At 43.5% G+C, this 21351-nt stretch overlaps 1 protein-coding gene across 1 annotated transcript; it reads right to left on the bottom strand.

Annotated features, from left to right (window-relative positions):
- Positions 1-1976: 1976 nt before the first annotated feature.
- On the bottom strand, positions 1977-10812 carry LOC144134457 (pancreatic lipase-related protein 2-like). The gene is made up of 4 exons (XM_077667370.1): positions 10627-10812; positions 8269-8577; positions 3464-3716; positions 1977-2170 (listed from the first exon to the last, which is right to left on the bottom strand). Exons 1-4 carry the CDS (start codon positions 10810-10812, stop codon positions 1977-1979), a joined length of 942 nt encoding a protein of 313 aa, XP_077523496.1.
- Positions 10813-21351: the final 10539 nt, after the last annotated feature.

Raw genomic sequence — 21351 nt, forward strand, 5'->3', positions numbered from 1 at the left:
GCGCCGCCAGACCACATGCCACTACCGACGCAGTGGCCGCTGCGGTTAAAAGCGTTCCACTGCACTGACAGGCGGCGGTTTTAAACAGCCACCTGTGGGGCTTGTAACACCCAGGTTGCTGTTCTCGAGCAATCCATAGAGGAATAGCGTCCGCAAGCCTTATTTTTGCATACGGAGTTCTTCGGAAGGCTGTATATTTAGCGCGTAAGCCTGCTCCTGTGTGAGTTGTTTTCTTCTTAGTTCTCGCTTTTACTGAGTTGGCCTTAGTTCTGGCCTTAAAGTTTTTCCTCCCTCCTATTTCACCGGAGGGTGAGAGGTAGAGGGAGGTGGGCACGGTTGACAGGTGGCAGGTGGAGAGAGGTAATTTCCCTAATTACCACCTAGCAGGTTCAGGATTCACACAGACGCTCAAATTACGGGCAGTTGAACCTACACATAGTGATTACTGATATGCTTTTACTTCATTGAATATTCTTACTCCAAGTCGAGGCTTCATACAAGCCACACAATATTTCTCGAGGGTGAACCTGGGCGGAGGTAAGTAGGTGGGTGTTTGGGGGTCCTTGTGTAGGGTGTGCGTAGGGTGAGAGGCTGGTTGGTCGTGGCTGTTGCCCTTACCTAGGAAGGTGGCTGGTGAGTGGCACTCCCGGAAGGCAGCTGGCTGCCGCCCCGCGAGTTTGAATTCCATTTCGCCGTCGCTTTTCGTACCACTGTTGCGAAGTCTACTAGTGTAAATAGGCCATGCAGAGGGAGTAGGTAGAAGGGTGTGTGGTGGGAGGCACCACTGGATGGGGAAGGTAGGCGGGGATGGGTTTGGGAGGTGGATCAAAGGGTGGCAGGGCAGCCTCGTGGCTACCGATGCGGTGGGAAGGTGGCCGGTGGGTGATGCTTACGGAGGGTGGCAGCTTCACTCTCGAAAGCTACAGGCAGACGCCTCTATTTACACATTGTGGCAATAGCACTGCTTACGCAGAAATACTTGTACGTTATAAACACTTATGACTACAGCGCAGTAGCAGCACCGACAAGACAAGAAAAGAACGCAAACACTGGCGCCGACTAAGAACTACGTCTATTGCCTAGACCTGGCATACATAGCCACTATGCTCGAGATGACATAAGGGAAACAACTCATGCATCCATGACAATTATTTCACCCTTCTCACCCACCCCTCTAATCATTCACGTTGTCATCGTCGTTCAGAAACAGCAGCTCTTTTTCAGACGCACGGAAGCGTTGCTGACACACATATCCGATAATATCGAAACGACCTGCGCTTATATGATCACCCCGTGGTGGTGTCCCCACACATGCGAAGAACCTTTCTTGTTCCGAAGGTAGGTTGCAGTATTCGCTCTGGTTACAGCGTTTGCTTAGCTTTCCTGATTTTAAATCCTTAAGATTTCTTTTGTGTTCTTGTAGTCTTGTACACAGATACCTCCCGGTTTCACCAACACAGGTATTGCCGCAATACAAGCGGATTCAACAAACGACTTTTTTTTCACACTTTACAAGATGCGGGTGCTTTCTCGTTATGCAGTCGGGTTCCTTAGTGGTGTCAATTAACCATTCTACAGAACTGCTACCACTTCTTGGAGGCCGTTATAATTGTCTGCCAAAAATACCTTATGATTCTGTGATGAGGCTTATCCTACCAGGCGAAAGAAATTTAACAGAACAGTGCTTCTTGCTAGCTTAAAGCGCTGTACTCTTAAAGCACGCCACAATTAAATTACCTCTATAAACAAGGTTGCAGTTCTTTGGCCCTTTATTGTGTTGCTTCTCTGTAGTTACATGACTTCCACATTCCGCCAGCTAAACTCTTTACATGGATACTTTCAGCTCTAGGATGTTTTTTGTGTCCTTTCTCTTAGTTTCTTTATAGGTGGCGCAATACCCCTGTCCTAATTGTACGCCTGCAATGACCACTAGACCGCACAGTGCATCTGCTCGTACCTCAAAAAACAAGCATAGGTTATTTACCCTGACATCCCGGCTGGTCTGATCCTCCGTTAGGGTAGAAGTCGACGTGCCCTATGGACTTGTTGATGCCAAACCTAGAGTCGCTCAAGTTGCCTGCAGACGTATGGATAATATCGACGAAGGTAGCATCCGTGCTGGATAAGGATGCATTTGATTCTTGAAACAAAGGTCCAGCCGGATCCAAGCCTAAAAGAAATCAAAAATAGGTGGGGCTGTGTTACTCCCGTACTGTTGCTTCCTTTATAGCCTTCTTTCGCGGAAGCAGCAACCTTGAAGCCACAGTTTTAGACTCCATTTTCTGGATAACGAAACACGTCGAGCAATGGACTTTGCCTTACTGTAGTTTAATTCTGGAGAAAGTTGTCCCCGTTCTTCCTTAAACATTCCGTATTAGTGACCCGGTTAGTATTATGGTAATAAAGAGTCGACGTGAAACAAAAAAAAATGGCAGTGGCTTGACTTGGCTAGCCCTGGAATTCAGCGAAAAACAAGGACGTTTGCTAAGCGTCTGAGGCTCGTCCGTCGCAGCTCCGCTACACACTCGGGACAGCCGTTCTATATATACCCACACGACCACATGGCTATGACGTGGTATCACATGATCTTACGACGGGTATCGCATGTCATCACGTGGCTTCACATTACCCCATGGGATGTTCTTAAATGTTAAAGGTCAACCGAATGGTCACAAAATGTTAAAGGTCAACGAAAGGCCACGGGTCAAGGCTTCGACACCGTAACTGTACCACACATGGTCATACACGGCTAACGTCGTGGCCTGAAGGTCGTTCAAGGTCATTTTCCTGCCTACGCGACGACTGCATTACGTTTCGCAGTGAAGCTTTTTGCTTCAATATAGAAGTCCGTACCCTTCCCATATTTTCTACACGAATTCCATATGATCTAATGATGTCATAACGGAGTCCAAGCGAGTTTGAACTTTTCAATATGCGTTCTCCGCTTCGTTCGTATAGACTTCCTATGTGCCATATGGAAACCGCATGAAATTGTGGAACTCGCCACGTGGAGCGTTTCACCTGGGATTAAATCGAGCCACGATCGGTTAGTATTTAAGCTGTTAACAAACTGACGACGCCATCGCAGCTTCCAGCCCAGACGCACATCTTACATTTCTGGGAAAGGCAAATGCAAAGCACTCGGTATCTGAAATTATGACGTAAGCTAAAAAAACCTATGAGGCAGAAATAATTTCGAGCCGCTAACTACGGCCTGCCTTATAACATTAGCTCTCACTATTGGATGTAAATGTTCTTTAGTACAAGGAACGCTCTTTCTTTAATATCCTAACTGATGTACCACACCGATGTATCTGCCAGTTCTTTAAATTAAATCAATAAACATTTTTTTTAAAAATCACCCCTTATATCTCAGCTCAATGACGGCACTATGCCACCGAAGATTTTTCAATAACTTTCCGAATGTCTAAAAGAAACGAATTTTTAAAACATGAAGTAGTACCTGAGATCCGTCCAAGCGCCAGCCCTGTGTTGTTCTCAAAATGGCGGCCACAGAATCCAGCAACGTGTGCGCCCAAACTGAATCCCACAACGTGCATCATATACGGCATCAGACTACAGTTGGACGATCGCATCATCTCTTCTAGCAGTAAAGACAACAGAACACCCGGCAAAGGTGTGTTTGCAGCAGCCTGTGCGTAGGCAGGAAACATGGCTCCGCCAGTCCAGTTGACCAATAATACATTGCAGTTTGCCTGTACGGAACAAAGTGATTATGATTTGTCAGACCACTGTCAGAATCAAAGAACTTACTACTGTTATGCGCGAGCATAAAGACAATTAGAAGCAATTATTCGAGAAAAAATAATAGGACAATGGAGTGAAAGTGGCAGTACACAAACTATACCTGAGACTGGATTTGTAAGGATGCGATGTGCCAGCAACCTAGCCTTTTTTCTTTGAAGTATTTCAGAACGTATTCCTTACCATAAAAACTTTTTCATCCATCTATGCCTATAAAACATTGCTTTCGGGAATCATCCTCATGTGAAACACAACTGCCATTCATTCAAGAATTTCAGTGAATTCTGCCGCCGTAGTGATTGCTCTACACTAGGTGACTCCCTGCAGTTAAAATTTTAAGGCAAACATTGTGAAAAGAAGAAAAGACAATTCGTAGCTTAAATTATGCACGCTAACCAACCTACCTTGTAAAAAATTGTCATGAAAGGAAAGAAACTAGGTTCTATTGGTTAAGCATGCCGAAGCCTATTTTGATAAGTGACTATTTCTGAAAAGAATGTGTAATTTGAAAAATTATTCATGAGAAACTTTGCGAAATGCCTTAGAGAAGTTTAAAATATTGCGTCAGTTCGTGTACCACGAATATTCGACTTCGGAAAATTGTAGGTATCCTCGAAAAAAAATTCGGTTCCAGGCCTCCATCGACGCCACGAGGGAAGCAAGATTTTTGTCATAGATATTCTTACATATTTTCGTATTTTCTTGTCATAACAATGGCCGCAAGGTGTCATTCGAAGTGTCGTTGAAAGTTTGAAATCAGTTGTAGATGCGCGCCACATTTCGCTTCACGGAGCTTCTTCACTGCAGTGTAACACATTTTTGTCCACTCGTAACAACATCTGCGCCCAAGCTCCACGTGAAGATGAATACATGGCATACAATTTGGTATGTCGGAGATCCTTTCCTCACGGCGATCAAGAACGAAATCTCTTTAAATCTGGGTTTTCCTCACGCTCTTATTTCATGTCCAAAGTAAACACAACCATGGCCACACACTCTTAATGTGGCTCAAATATTTCCATGCTAATAACTCTCATATGGGTGGTGTAGGGGGGGGGGGATATGGAAGGTTCTATCAGATCATGAATGGCAGTCTACCAATATCCCTCAAAAGAAAAGTCGACAACAGCTGTGTATTACCGGTACTCACCTACGGGGCAGAAACGTGGAGGCTAACGAAAAGGGTTCAGCTTAAGTTAAAGACCACACAGCGAGGCATGGAAAGAAAAATTCAATTCAATTCAATTCAATTTTATTTTCCCATGTATACATGGTGAGGGTCGAGGAAAAAAAGCCAGAAATTGTGGCTTAACATGCCCCTCGGCCCCTACATTGCAGGGCAGCAGGCAACATACATACACAAAAATCATTAGAAAAGACAATGAGGAAATGAAGCGTACACAAGAAATGATCACAAAAAAGCAACAGAAAAATATACTGCACAGAAAAACATGTCATTGGTTATTCAAATCAGGTCAACACTTTATGCAACGAAAGAGATAAGAAAGCAGGGAAAGCATGATGAAATCTAAAAAGTAGCACATGCATCCTGTACATTTTTGCGGCATGCTGGTGATACATCAACTTTTGCGTCATGAAACTTATTTAAAAGACGGGGCAGCGTCTTCGCTAGGCTATATGTACCATATATTGCACGGCATGTTGGAATATGCCACAATATGATAGATGTAACGTTAAAAGAACGGAAGCGGGCAGAGTGGGTGAGGGAACAAACGCGGTTTAGTGACAACCTTGTCGAAATCAAGAGGAAGAAATGGGCTTGGGCAGGGCATGTACTGCGAAGTCAAGATAACCGCTGGCCTTTAAGGGTAACTGAGGGGATTCCAAGAGAAGGCAAGCGTAGCAGGGGGCGGCAGGAAGTTAGATGGGCGGATGAGATTGACAAGTTTGCGGGGATACGGTGGCCGCAGGTGGCAAAGGACAGGGTTAATTGGAGAGATATGGGAGAGGCCTTTGCCCTGCATTGGGGTGCAATCGGGCTGATGATGATGATGAATAATTCTCAATTCGTTGTGGCTCGTGGCCGTAAGATTTAGCGAAGAGGCGTGTGTCTCAGCATTCAGCAGGGTTTTCAATTGACGAGTGAATTTTTCCAGGTGCATTTACCTTAAACTGCATGTATATCTACTGTTGTTGAACGATGGTGTTTTCCCTGATTACTGTGCACTCATAACAGAAATACCCGCCGATAATTGCGCTGATTTTTTCCGGGTGGCTTTACATTTAAGCGTAACTCTAAAAGCGCTCCAGTGGAACTCAACGATAAGAAGCGCAGAATGATGTGCATCTTCAAAGCCTCTTTGTAATCACTGTAACAAATCTCAGTTGCAAGTTTATTTTTCTCTAAGTACTCTTGTACGCTTTCTAACATCTTGAGAATTTAGCCTCTAATTTAAGCTGTCCCCCCATGTTGAGCAACAAAGAAAATAATAAACGAAAATTAAGCTGATTATCTCAAACTTTTCTGAAGCTCTATGTTTTGAAAATATATTCAATGCACTTGTTCGTTTTACATTAACCTATCTGGTCTAGTTTGGGACGCAAGCACTGACAACTGATTCGACACTCGACCTGGAAAAAAGATTATATTTATTCCTCTCATCTCTCGACATTACACATGAAGTAATACGGGTTTTATGACATCCATGAAAATTTTTCTGCTTTCAGACATGAAAATTGCGCAGAAATTGCAACGACCAATTTCATAAATGGTGTGACAATCCAGCCCAACATAACCAACATATTATAATATTCGCCTGTTTTTACTGCTTGGGGTTTCTCAAAAAGCTCATTTTTTGTCTGATCTTTGACAACGTTCTTTGCGCTTGTATAATTCGCAGTCATAGAATATATAAAACTATCCTCGTGGTTGGTGAGTGCGAGCAAAATACTTTGCATTTCGGGAAACGCATGAAGTCGTTTTCTCCAGTCACCCAATTCATGGGGAATGGCATAAACTTTGGACTGATGAGGCTGAAACATTCGGGAGGAAAAATAATCGCGTGTGCTCGTCCGACCACGCTTGTGCAGCCTTGGGATTTACAGAACGGCATTCTTGAGTTCGAAAAAGTTTCCTTCTAAATGGAAATCCAATGCGGGGCCCTTTCTGGTTGCGTTAATAGTTTTATAGCCACAAATGATAGATTTATTGCAGATAAAATTAGCTTTAAACATTGTTTTTTAGCGACTCCTTTCAAACTAGTGAATTCGACACCGACCAGGACTCCTTGATGGCTATCTCGAAGCGAATGGCGATGACCTTTAACCTCAGGGATACGTGGTAAAGAATGTCTAGGCGCACCTCAGATCGCTGACGAAATTGGACTCTGATAACCCTAACTGTACTGCATTTTTTGGCCTTTTCTGGGATTGAAAAGATCGGTTTTCTGTTAAAGTAGCATGTTTGTTGTTAGGATGCAAAAATATGTGTCTGCAGGTGAACATGAATTGCACCTCTGTCTCGCTGTTCAGTGCTCTATTATTTTCACCCCGCTCCTGAGATCTCAGGACGACCTTCGTGAGACTGGATGCTGAGCTTGCAGGCAGGACTCGAGTGAGGACGCCATATGTGTTTCTAGATCGGTTCCTTGAGAAGGAAGACTCCGCGTAGATACTTTTTTCAGTTACCGTAATTTTGCTTACACAGTCAACGTGTTATACTGCTTAAAATTGAAATGTTGATAATTCGTAATATCTATCGGCGCGGACTAACCAATGATTTTCTTTCTAATATCGGTCAACTAAGCATGAGATGTCTAACGCGACTCCATCACAAAGTTTTATATTACTTGCACCATACTTTTGTCGCTGCCACGTGGCTAGATGGTTGCACTATTGCTTAGTGGCACTCAACGCTATCACTATTTTGAAGAACATCAAATTACGCAGAGCTGCCCAAGTGGGTGGAATACCAGAAAGCCGTCAGTTGTGTTATCAGTGGCTTCATTAAACCCGGCCTGCGGACATCTGCACCTGATTAATATAGTAATAGCAAAGGTAGTGAAGACAATGACGCGTCTTCCTTTCCCGCAGAAAGTTAAATGTTTTTTGCTCCGCCAGCCCGGATCATACTAATCAGCGCACGCACATAGATTTCTAGTCGTTGTTTCCACACCTGGAACCTGCGTACTCTGAACCGGGTGTGGACATTCTAGTAAAATATTTGTTTTAATATAAATATCCCCATTCGGAATATACACAGTGTGTGGGGTGTATACCGGGAATTACGATAGCTGTGCTTTACTTCCTCGTCCTCCTCTTTGGATTTATTTTTAGAAGCGTGTCACTGTGGGCCATTCCCTGAGTAGCTTAAGCTTTCTTTTTGGACTTCCTTACATTTTGCGCCTAAAAGATTGCTAGACAGAAATCGTGGGTATTGAAGGGCAGAAGCTTGCGTGTGGACAGCACTCATTCCTGAAAAATGGCACAGCCATTTACAAGTGACGCTCGATACTCACAATAAATTGACCGTGAAGATCTCACCGTTTTGAGCAAAGCGTCTTTTAGTGTGACCATCCAGAGCAAGGCGGTATCTTGAGTGAATCCATGCACTACCACAATGAGTTGCTTTGTAATGTCCACCCCGGAGGTCTCGTAGTACTGTGCCCACGTAGTGTGGTTTATTTCGATGCCAGTACTGCTTTGATTTGAGAAGAATAAGAAGCGAGTTCCAATCAAATCTGGGGCAACTGGCCCACCGATTTCCAGTCCGGTTCTGTTTGACGGGTGGAAGCAGCCAATGTCTTCATAACAACTGTAGTTTCCCTGGTATGACTTGATATAATTCTCGACCTAAAAACGAAAAACAAAGGAAGAGCAATGAACGAAACGTTATACGTTAGACAGATATATTCTTTGCAGATTAATGAAGCTTTTCTTCTATAGGGGCAGTTTTCATGCTTTATTATATGCTTCGGCACGCTCCATGCCACTTTCATTATCCTATTTTATTATCAACAACTCACAAGGTATGCTCCGCCATGCGTCAAGCATGCAGTGCCTTCAATTTTAGTACTTCGGAGTTCATATGTAAACCTCCTTACCTGATATGTAATTGATTCCCCTCCATATTTATGCGACTCCCCTTTGGCGTTTCCCATTGTTCCGCATACAGGACTATTCATCATAAGCTCTCATTAGTCTCATCATTAGATTCAAAAATCTCAAAATTTCAGAGAGCTGCTACAACCACAGATGCTTGAAAATGATTTCCGTCGGTTTATTGGAGTATTCTGTCAGGTTAGGAAGTTCTCTGATGGTCACAACAAAGTTCTCCCTTTCAAAGAAGTGTTTTCAGTCAAGTGACAGATTTCCACCTTTGTAGATGCGGATGCCGTTAAGGCATATACACCTGCATGCACTGAACCTTTATTTTTCTGCCTTGCGTGCCTTTCGACACGAAACTCTCGACCTTTTTTATCTCGAGAAAACCTATTTCCGTGCCTCAGTACGGGACCTCAGCGCACGTAGTGCATTTTCCAGATCGTCCGGCTTAGGCGCGTGTGGCGCGTTCATCACTGCATTTCGTCAGTGGAATTCAGGTTTAAAACGAATGAATTTCAAGTGGTCACTTCTCAACTTTCAAGCTTGGTAAAAATTGGAAAAAAAATATACCGAGCTTTTAATCTGCACTATGATTTCAAAGATTTAATGCCTTTACCAAGGTAGAATTCTTCCGAGTGGGCTGTATACTCTGTTCGTATTTGCGGTCCCTTCCCGAGTTCTGTTGTCTTTTAGAGTGCGTTATATATTGTGCGAAATTAAACATCTGAATTGCTATCAGCTGGGCTGTGAAAGTGGAAACTTGATGTCTGTAATGTCATGGTCATTACTTTGGCTCTTCATCAACCAGGAAAAATGTCATGCCTCAGCAGAACCTTTCACGGGAGTTTGCCAAAGCGCTTAGTGTATACGTCATGATATGAAGGTCCCACGCATTTCACAGCTCCAAGGGCTGGAAATAGAAAGCGCGAAACAATTTCCGTTGAACACAAGGCAGCCATCATCAAAGCCTTATTTTTTTCTTAAGACATTGCTCTTATACGTAGCAGTGTTGCGGCCTGCGTAATCGTGAACTGTGCGCGAAGTCGACCAAAAAACATACTGGGTTAGAAATCGCCGTGGCACCCGTCCTTTCCAGCGGACTGTATCGGTTTCAGCACACAGCTAAGTGTTCTGTATAGTACTCCCCCTTTGCTCTGTCGACATTACCCCTCTAAGACCCATGCTTAAGTGGTTGATGCCCATGCAGATTGCGAAAGACATGGGCACGCATTGGCATGGCTGATATACTTCGTTGGTGCACGTATTTTCGACGGCGTGGTGGGCGCCCGGTGCGCACATGTTGCAGGCTCCCGCAAAGCATAATCTATGGCACACTGAACACCCGCTATGCCGTCCTCAGTATGCGAGGCTACAGGTAAACCCGCTGGGATGCGACAGTTGCATCCAAGGACGCGAACCGCTATTGCAAAACAACAGCTATTCCGCAGAAATCGCGGTGCCCCTTTGATGCTGTTACAATAAGGTTCAATTCTGAAATCGCCATTTCAGAACACGTGCGCTGGCCTCCGTACGCTCAGCGCTAGTCGTCAGCGCTGTTCTTACACACACTCGAGGTGTACCTCTCGATTCACAACAACATTCGAACTAACGAAACATTTCTGCTTAGTCTTTATTGGCTAACAGTTGGCGGATGGCGCTTGAGAAATACTCTTAAATGATCTGGGAGGCATGTCAGTCAGCGAGAATTAATAAGAGCACCTAGGCTGGGGTAGCTCGGCTGGCATGCCATGCTGTCAACGCGTAAAGATTTGGCACGAAGCAAGCAGGCATACTCACTTGCTGAAGGACGGTACTCTTCAGCCCCTGGACCACCGACTTAAAAAAAAAATGAAAATGACCATCTTTTATTCCTGCGATTCTTGGAGTTTGTGCAATTGTGCAGGTCTGCACTGCTGGAGAGGCAAGCACGTAATCCTTGTAAGTCTCCTGGATGCTCGCTGAGTTGCTGAAATTGTTGGGCATATTAATTTGATTGACCCGTACAAGATAAGTGAGAGACGCTTAAAGTAATGAGGATTGCAATATCATGGGTAGTACCCCTCCTTTTCAACCATCAACTTCTGGTAACTGCATTGAACTTAATCGGCCAATTAAGCTTTCTTTCCACATGTTGAAAAGTTAAGGCAGCCCCACTTACATTTCTTTCCAAATTATTTTGAAAACAATTTTTCTCCTGGAGCTTAACTGTAGCTTTAACTGTAAGGCCTTCCGTCCTTCCACGAAAGTGCCCTCTGCGGGGCCATATCAACTGAAACTACCAGGCATAAAAGACCAGAAGGTTGCGCAGAAGAAATGGGAAATAGTTTCAGTATTTACGCGTCCAGAACTTAAATGTTTCATTCCAAAAGAAACACGGCACAAGAACGACATTCTCAGCGCCAGAACAGATGAGGGAGGTTCCATTCAGCATGTTAATATTTATTCCTACGTACGTAATCAACGCACTACACCAATGTTAAATGAAGATGTAGAGTGCGTGGCTAATTCAGGAACATTAAACATCTGAGAGCGTTATTTTGTCAGCTTAGATTTAAACGTGCTGTATTCACAAGAGATTTTGCACCCAAATCCTAGATGACCACACTAACCGAGAAGGTGCATTGCTCATACATATCTCCAAAGTTAGTAGCCACAGCGCTCATTATAATTATTAGATTTTCTATCTATCAATCAATATATATATATATATATATATATATATATATATATATATATATATATATATATATATATATATATATATATATATATATATATATATATATATACAAGCACCGTGGAAGAAGGGGTGCCACAAAGCAGGGCAATCAGTCAGCGCCATAACCACACGGCACACTCTGCACGAAGCTATAACGCACATCAAATGACTATCAGCCCCACAGACTCATAGCAATCGTGCAGAGGCTTCCAAAGAAGCCGACTCAACCGCACTGATGCGCGAGTTACGCTTCGTGCACATGCGATCTCCGTCAGCTGCTATGGCATCAAATGGGCACCAGGGCTCTCGGCTGTCCCCGACAATGAGCGCAACCGTATGCACACGTTTCAGCAGAAAACGAAGCTGCATCGGGATTAGAGACCCGGGTTTAGATGCGCGGTAAAGGCTTAGGCCACACTTAAACGAGGCGTATTGCTTTTCAATTCAATTCAATTCTTTATTTCCGATGTACACATGGAGAGGGTCGAGGGAAAAAAGCCAGTAAGATGCGGCTTGACGTGCCCCTCGGCCCCTACACACAGGGCAGCATGCAACATGAAGCGAAACATATGCAATCAAGATAGGGCATGAAACAGCAATAATAGCAAACAAAAGTACAGAAAGAAAGTATCGCAAACAAAGCGCGTCTGACGTTTCTTCAAGAACGCCGTTTCATGAAAAAAATTCGAAAGAAGCAGTGAAATATGCATGTTACAATCTAAAATGTAGCACATACACTCTGTACATCTTTGCGGCATACTCGGGACACGTCAACATTTGCAGCATGAAACTTATTTAAAAGACCCATAACTCATAACCGCCACGACTGCCTAGCCTAACTCTCACCCCGCCTTCCACACCCTTTCGCACTCACCATAAGGGAAGCTTACTTGTACTACCTCGATGGAAAGAAACGCGAACAACCCGGCGCCAACACGCTCCGCTGTTTCAATTTCTTTTCACCGCGCTTTTACTTAGGTGATAGCAAAAAGACCCTAGACTTGTCCATAATACATTCTAGGATGACTCTAACATCTTTTTAGTACCACCCAGGTAAAAGCACGATGAAAATAAATTCCAAAAGCGGGGCGTGTTGGCGCCGGGTTGTTCGCGTTTCTTTCCATCGAGGTAGTACGCACAGCAGTAGGCACGTATCTTTTCCACGCACCAAAACATAGATTCCAGAAACCACAATATTTCTATCTCCGACGAGCCCTGAAAGTGTAGCCTCTGCTTAGACCCCCGACCCTCTACTGTATGATCTGGGTGTCACGCGCCTGCGGCTACACCACTACGTCACCGAGCAAACAACGCTAGTCACGCTTGACCTTTCAATATTCTTCTGTTAATAAACGCGGAGTCCGAGATATCGCAGACAGCGCGGGGCTTCTGAAATAGCAGACCAACCGCCGGCGGGAAAATTTGCTTTTAAAGTGACCTCTCTATCTTCTTTCGTTTTAACACTCACCTTCCTTTGTTTACCATACACCTTGCTCAGCGAGATTTTCCGGTATACGCTAAATGCTACGTAGGACGCAAGGAGATATGTTTGGGGTCACGTCGGATGCAGCTCTCAAGATTTTGTTTCAGGTAAGTCAGGATAAATACCGTCAAAAGTAAATGGGGAAACAGCCGCCTGAAGTGTCAGTTATTATAATGCACCAGATGAGATATGCAATGCACAGCTCTCACTAGCAACGTTTTGTCTTCCGTAACACACTTTACGCCCAATAAACTCTTATCTCGTATCAAAATCAGCAACAAACATTCTTTATAACCTTGTTTTAAAAATGATAACTGAATGCCTTGCTTGCCTAAAGTTTAAGAAAAAAATATATGCACTATTATTATTTCCCTGTGGCTTGTTTGTTTACATATGTAGTTGCATTGACTGTGTTATTGGAGACGTCGGTACATAAGAGACAGGGTTCGCTACCAAATCTGCCTTTTTGAATACTGCTCCCACAGACATCAAAAGGTAATTTAATGCGCTCCGTTTTGGCGAAATATTTCAGCGGGCCGGTTTTCTATATAGTCAAGTAGAAAAGACAAATCGAGGTAATATTAGGGTTATGAAATCATCTCTTATATTAGTGAATTGTGGCGATATGGAGTTTGTTGTCAAGCCCTCGCTGGATTTTTCAAACCGAAATTTGGTCCCCAATGGCATAAAAATCCTGCATATGTGCGGCATATATCGAGAAATGCATGTGGTTATGAATGATAATGAACCTAATAATTATTTACTTCATATTTTCATGCATGGTCTTTGCTCCACTACCTTGATAGCATTTTCAAAGGTGAGAGTGTCGTTAATAACATCAGTCCATCCTTCCTGCCTTCCTCCTTCTGCGGAAACAAAGGATATTTCGCTCTCTTCAGTTACTTCGTCTTCCAGCGCAACCGCGCAGATCGCCGTGAAGAAGATCACTGGAACGAAAAGGCAGAATTATTAGACAGCGCATCTCTTGGACTAGGATTCTTTTCGGCGCTAGCCCTTCGACAGACAACTAGAAATGCCTCGTTATTATCTGGGTGGTTTAGAAATTTCGCCCCGTACCAGTACGGTCATCCATTCATGTTTTGAGCATTACACACACTGTGCTGGCTTGCCAATTTTCAGGACCTCTCCGACCACCTCGCTCCATGGAGCCTGTTTGTTTAAGAAATCGAGGTCACCTAGTTTGGGAGGTGGTACTGCGGCGCAGATTACCTGTCACACCGCCCCTGTCGATTCACCAACAAAAAAGCGACGATGACGACCGTCTCCTGGGACCTTCAAGCTCCAGCAATTTCGCCCGATAGCAACCCACGGACCCTCATCTACAAAACCCTGTCCAATACCTGTAAGGTAAAACAACCGCCCTGGGTGTTATAACGCCAGTTGTGGTCCTTCTCACAGCAAGAAGTTCCCGTGAAGACTTTCACCAGGACAAAGAACACGTAGCTTATCATCGTTCACAACAGCCTTCAAAAATAATGTGTGCAGGTTTCTCACGACTGCACGAAAGGTTGGTACCTCGGGACCACCCGCAGTCCGGGCCGCATTGAAGACATATATGCTTTTTGCCACGACTCCCCGCCTACGTCACACAATACGTGAATGCTTAGTAAGCAACGGACATTGCGCTAAACGAACGAAGATTTTAATTCTTCAGCGGTGCCTTTGTTATGGGTTAATACGATGTTCACATTTTTTTCCATGGAACCAATGCGCTTCAGTTCATGAGGCACTGCGTATAGAGGTCGGAAAGTTTTTAAGGCATAGCGTGTACACAGTTTATTTCCTCTTAGGCCCTCAGAAAATCTATGTGTGAATTTTGTCACGTGGTGTTGACAACGCCATCGACAATATGCGGGCAGACAGAAGTGGCGATGAAACAAATTTTTTATTACGCTCACTTCCACGCGCAAAGAGCCGAACAACTCGTGGCGGAGGTAGCAAGAAACTCTCTCAGCGGTCGTCAAAAACAGAATCACCGTCGCGTTCGGCCGCGCTAAATTTAACGATGGCAAAGAACATTCAAGAAATGGTTCTGAAAGAAACTAGAATAATCTCGCACGACGTATAAGTGCAAGCTGCAAAGTCTGAAGCACAGGACTACAAACTTTGAAAATGATTATGGCCATATGAATCGTCAGCATTAAAACGATAAACCATGTGTCCGCGACTTTAACCTTAAAAAGCAAGCATAAGAAAGCTTGTCTAAAATATTTATAAGCCAGCCCTATGTTCGCTCCTTTAAAGGACAACAAATCAACAGAACAGAAATAAGAAAAGAAATGTGCTCTGCATTTTATATTACTCACGTGAAATATGACCAGCCCATAGCGTTAGAGTACAGACACGGATCCTCATTATCTTCAAATATGCTGCTTATTCCTGTGTCAATAATGCAAAGCGGTTCAACAAACAAGCATAACTGTGTAGGTACTAAACGCTAAAAGAAATTTGACTGTTACTGTTGCGTTGGGCACACGTAAAAGTTTATGCGCAGATACCAGATGGCGTCGTCGCAAAACCCGATAGCTTTTTATATGGTGCTCTTTCGTTAACTGTTCCGCAAATCATACAAGAGCACATTGATCTTAATTGCACTATTTTATATTGGCATTGCCGCTCCTCTAGTTGCTGCCTCAGTAGATAGGGCAAAGGGGAGCATACGAACCTTTGACAGTAATTAACGTGTTGCGTGCAGTTGATTGATCTTTCGATTATTTTCAATTTCTCAAGAAGTCATTTCGCGCGCTCAAACGCAATGTATCTTGTTTTGAGATGGTTATTCGGCATCGCAAATTGAGCACAGCCAAGCGTATAGTTAAATATTTGTCCCCACTGATAATGCAGAGCGTCACATATAGATATATTACCGCGAAGTCAACGGGTTTAATTGCTGGCAGGGGGATAATAACGCAAGAGGTTGGTGTTCGAGAGTATTATTTCGCAACTAAAAATAAATGAAAAATTGACTCTGTTCTCTAAAGTCTAACGGCTAGGATGTCTTCATCTGAACACTACCGTTAGAGAAGCTTGTTTTAATTGAGAATGCGTTAGTGTAAAACATCATAAAGGAAATCATACTTACGCTTTGTGGGATTTCGGAAAGAAGGTTTCCTCAGCACATGATGGTGTTACACGGATACCTCCTGCCACGTTCTGGTACAGTCATCTTTAATTAGGACGATTTCTCAAACCCTCAAATCAGAAAAAAATCCTTTTACAATATTTTTTGTCCTCTACGGTCTGTCAAGACTTCACACAGGTTATAATAAAGAGCCAACGATAAAAGTAGCCTAGAATACGCAGGAAGCCCATTTTCATTATTAACCAAATGATTTTCTGAAACATATTCTATCGCATGGCGACAACGCTGTGGAAAAGAGTGGACACACCATAAATGTCTCTGAATGATAATCTTTTTATGTTAGCCCTAAGATTGTGATGGATAGTGTTTTATGGCTGACGGAGTAACTGTTTTACACCAAGGAGCCCTAGACGATAAAGCTTTCCATGTAGCACAAAGTGAGCTATGAAGTGGGTGGTACCTATTGGTTTTATGGGGGAATCGCATCCGAGCCTTTTTGAGATCAATACGAGCTGTGCAATGGGACCCCCATGAACCTCAAGTGGGCCGCCCAAATACATCCCGATCGGTCCCATTTCGGACTATGTAGGAAGCCCATGCGGGGCTGCCCACATTAGGCCAGCATTGGGCAATGCGGGCAGCACCTGAGGACGAAAGTTTGTTTTGCGTCTCAGCTAAACCCTCAAATAATCACATGGAACCGATGCTAGTTTTACAGCGGCAAGCCTTATTTGGGCTTATGCACAAGTTTCCAACAAGAGGCCGGTGCGCTTGCTTTACAGCTAGACCCAGATCAAGTTGCCTCTATTGAACTCGTCGCGTCCAGGATAAAACAAGAATTTTAATGTGAATGCACTACTAGTCGCATTACGAGAAAAACTGGTGGTGTATGTATGTTGTGTATGTGTGCTCTTCTCTTCGTTACTGAACTTTTATAACTGCGTGACAACAAAGTTTTCTTTCGACACCGGTATGCACGTTCCCTTGATTGCTTAGATTTTATAAAAACTTCAAATACTCTAGCTCACTGACCTCTACTTCAAAAGCTTTCGAACCTCAGTCTTTCTGCCTTTACTCTTGGTTGGGTTAAAGAATATTAACCTTATCGCTTGAAGAAAGTTTTAACCAGTGCCTCTGAAACTAACTACCCCTCTGTAACATATCGTCTTTCTAAACGTTCTGTGCCAGGATGCCTACGATTAGTAACTTACATAAATGATATGATGTAGAACTCGGAAATATCGAACTCGAACGAAATCGAAATTACAGACGCGCTTATTATTATTATTATGGCAGAGACGCTCCCCCCCCCCCCTCCCCCCCCCCCCCCCCCTCCAAACCCGGCTTCGCCTCGAAGGGTCAGCGGGCGGTTTCTTGATAACCAGCCAGTGCTTATCGTAAAATATTTACCGCTCTAAGAATTGAAGTCCAAAGACAATAGTCGCTCACCAAAACTAAGGTACAGTTGGTTTCCGCAGCGGCTTCGGCAGCGAATCAATTAAGGGCCCCGACTAGGGTTGAGTTAGGCTGGCTTCAGCGCATAACCGTAATGCGACGTGGAAAATCAGTACGGGAGATGAAAGGTCACCCTCAATCGTACCTTACGCTCTCGTCACATGGTTCCGCATGAGTTTCCCTAAACATTGAAACAGTACCGTTTCTACTTCGAGGCGCTGGACAATTCGCGCTCGCACTACCTTATGCTAGCCGTCCGGGTTAGCTAAGTTGATAAAGTGACTGCCTCGGAGAAGCAGTGGTCCCGCATTCGAACCCCGTAATAGGAAGAAATTTTCTTCAACTACGGAGTTTCTGTGGAAGCTGATTAGCTTTCCATTGCAGCCGTGTGGCAGCGCTTGGGTGGATGCTAATGAGTAATTAATCCCTTATTTACAACTTAAAATATATTATCACACTGGCAGTTTTGAGCCTTATACATGAATATACCCGTCCACGCAACTGCTGTTAAGAATAAAGCTGCTATTGATCGTATCGTGTCATCGCACCAGAGTTGAAAAACTAAACTATGTGTTTAAAATGTGTAATTTTCGGTTTAGGAGAAAGCACATTAATGTGGAGGCAAACTTTCACTTATAAACAGAGAACTTGACGTTTATTGAGCCTTCTTCATTATTTTCTCGCGATACCCGGCACACAATAAAGGCGACTAGTAAAATCTATCACTTCGAAAGAGAGGATTTTTGCTGAAGCTTTCAATTATTTTCTCTTCAAATATGACACAGAATAAAAACGAAGGAAGTGTACAATCGCAGCTACTGGTGCCCGTATTCCACAAGGCAAAAGGTAGGAACTTGTACAGCAGGTTTAAAGAAACTATGTTTTACGAATGCAATACGCCCAATCCTGCAGTTTGGCACCCTGCTCTGAGATCAAGATTCTTTTGCTTTTATTCAAAAGTTACAAGCTGTCAAGAAGATGGCAGCCCATTCACTCTCACACGCACAATACCAGCGTGATGGCGTTGACGATAACTGAGTTATAGCAACCACTAAAAGACGCCCACAGTAAACTGAATATATCTCTCTTTGCCCCAGCCAAACAGTACAGTAGCAGTTAAGCCTCTCAGAACTCCTACGTTGATAAAACTACCACTACACTACAGTTCCTGCAACGGTGAACGAAACGGAACATGGCATCAATAGAAAGGGCAAAGAACATTGGTATACAGCTCCGCATTGCAGCCAGGGCACTAGTTTTAGTCTGATAGAGACTTGAATAAAGTCTCCAAACTGTGGCGAAGGTTGTTGACGTATGTAATGTAATTTTTTTATAAGCAAGCAGAATGTGTGGAGAATTAAACCAGCGTCAGGACTGATCCGTATATGGCAGGCTTCGGATATTAACGGCTCGCGTTCGTTAAAATATCTGGCCGTAGCAAGCCTTCTATAGAAAGCTGTTCGCTTCTTAACCACTTACGTGGTTCTTAACACTACGTGGCTCTGACACATCTACAGCAACATTCTATTTGCCTCTTCACAGAAGAAATCTGCTATGCCTATTTTCACTTGGTAAGTTCATTGGCGGCGGTCTGTAAGTATCATCTTGCGCAGATGCTGGCATTTGCAAAGGGCAAAGTGTCTGCGTTTCTGAAGGAATTTTATTTTCATTTTATGGTCTTTTCCTTTTTTACTGGGGCAGTTAATTTCATTTTGTTTTGTTTGCTGTTTATGCAACTACTTCTCCGGCTCTCCAGGAAACTTTTTACTACATAAACCTGCGCTGGAGATACGGCGTGTCAGCTGTCCGCAAGCCCGAGTAGAAACTTTCTCTAAATATTACTAAATATTAATTTCAACTGTAAAGAAATTGAAAACACTTATAATATATTTCGAGACAGCAATTGGTACTTAGCGTATTTTAATTCGGCGAACAAGGTAAATATCGACAAAGCAATGTATTCATTTTTTTTTTCGGAACATTCTGTGTCCAGCGACCAATTTTGAGCCCTCTCTATCGCACCTCTGACGAAGCTTTTCTGGTTGATTTCAACTGCAATGAAATTGAAAATACTTATAATATATTTCGACACAGGAATTGGTACTTAGCGTATTTTAATTCGGCGAACAAGGTACATATCGACAAAGCAATGTATTCATTTTTTTCCGAGAACATTCTGCGTGCAGCGACCAATTTTGAGACCTCTCTATCGCACCTCTGACGAAGCTTTTCTCGTCAAACAACATTATCAAGCCAGTTTTCATGACAAAAATATTGCAAAAGTTGCCGAATATTTGGTGGATTAATTTAAGCTCGATAATGAGTACGATGAAGTAAATTCTAGAGAGTTTTAATTCGCGCGTAGCCATGGTGCCAATCCTCCAAAAAGGTTTCTTAACGCAATATGAACATAAGCAGCCTAATAACGCCTTTAACGTTTGCACAACTTTTCGCAATACACGGGAAAAATCAGCGCGTATAAACAATAATGAAAGTGGCGAGATTTATATAAGAGCAAACGGCAAATCGAAATTAAAATTTTCAGTCTCATAATATGTCGAAAACATTTGACCTTTCAAAGTGCCAAATGGTGCAAATGCAACCCTTTACCCATAAACATGAAACACTTTACCCATAAACTATTCTTGGAAGTTCACATGAATAGGCCTGCGCCAAAGCTTTCGAGCAAATTACAGTTCTTCGGGGAAAACTGTCAGCGTGTCGTTGTGATACATAGTAAGCAGATTATAACGACCAATTAAGACGGATCCTTGAGCGTCGCAGCATCATTTATAACCCTCATCAATTATACGTGAGTCAAAACACTAAAAATTCAGACTGACGGACTCGGTTTTATGCGAGAGATTCTCATTTCAAACTGGTACTTTTCGTCTTTAGCAGTAGCAAAATCGTCTTAGGCACGTGAAGCTGGTTTTATTTGGCTATGTATCCCTGAGATACTCATACGCGTAGCATTTGGTTAGATCTATCTTTAATGTTAGCAACTTAAAATGAATAATCAGTGTGCTACAGTAATGATCGGACCACGTGCTTCGTCTCGTAATAACAGCTGGATTGGCGGCACCCGACGAGCTCTGATTACTCAAACAGCTGCCATTAACAAGGCGCTAAGTCCCGACTGAAATGAAGGTGGTTGGGAAATATGCTCGCTCTGCGATGAGCATTATGCGGGCGTCAATTGTCCTGCAGTCACAGGACTCTATTGGTAATGATGTCCGGCCCCTTCTTCTTAAGCGCCTTATGTATACTTTTGTGGGCCTGGCAGTAGAGGCCCAGTCGGCAGAAAATCCACAATGGTTTAGTTTATGACGTTTAACGTCCCAAAGCGACTCAGGCTATGAGAGACACCGTAGTGAAGGGCTCCGGAAATTTCGACCACCTGGGGTTCTTTAACGTGCACTGACATCGCCCAGCAAACGGACCTCTAGAGTTTCGCCTCCATCGAAATTCGACTGCCATGGCCGGGGTCGAACCCCCGTTTTTCGGGTCAGCAGCCAAGCGCCATAACCACTGAGCCACCGCGACGGCTGAAAAATGCACAATGATAACAGTAATATTCCTAGCAGAAAATAATGGAAACAGTATCTCAAAGAACAAATGAAAGTTCTCTTAGATTATAAGAAACGATTACGCGCCATTTAGTTCAAAGAGAGCGGCGTTTATTTTTCATCACTCGCGCAAATTTCGTGCCAAAGAACGCACGAACTTCCGCCGCGACCCGATTTAACCCGTAAAACGCTG

Source organism: Amblyomma americanum, chromosome 5 (genome assembly GCF_052857255.1).
Source record: "Amblyomma americanum isolate KBUSLIRL-KWMA chromosome 5, ASM5285725v1, whole genome shotgun sequence".
Classification (NCBI taxonomy): domain Eukaryota; kingdom Metazoa; phylum Arthropoda; class Arachnida; order Ixodida; family Ixodidae; genus Amblyomma; species Amblyomma americanum.

Coding starts and splice junctions, on each gene's coding strand:
- LOC144134457 (XM_077667370.1), bottom strand. CDS start 10,812: ATGCCCAACAATTTCAGCAACTCAGCGAGCATCCAGGAGACTTACAAG. Junction 3,717..8,268: donor AAGACGCTTTGCTCAAAACG/GTGAGATCTTCA, acceptor TGTTCCGTACAG/GCAAACTGCAATGTATTATT. Junction 2,171..3,463: donor GGCGCTTGGACGGATCTCAG/GTACTACTTCAT, acceptor GATTTCTTTTAG/GCTTGGATCCGGCTGGACCT.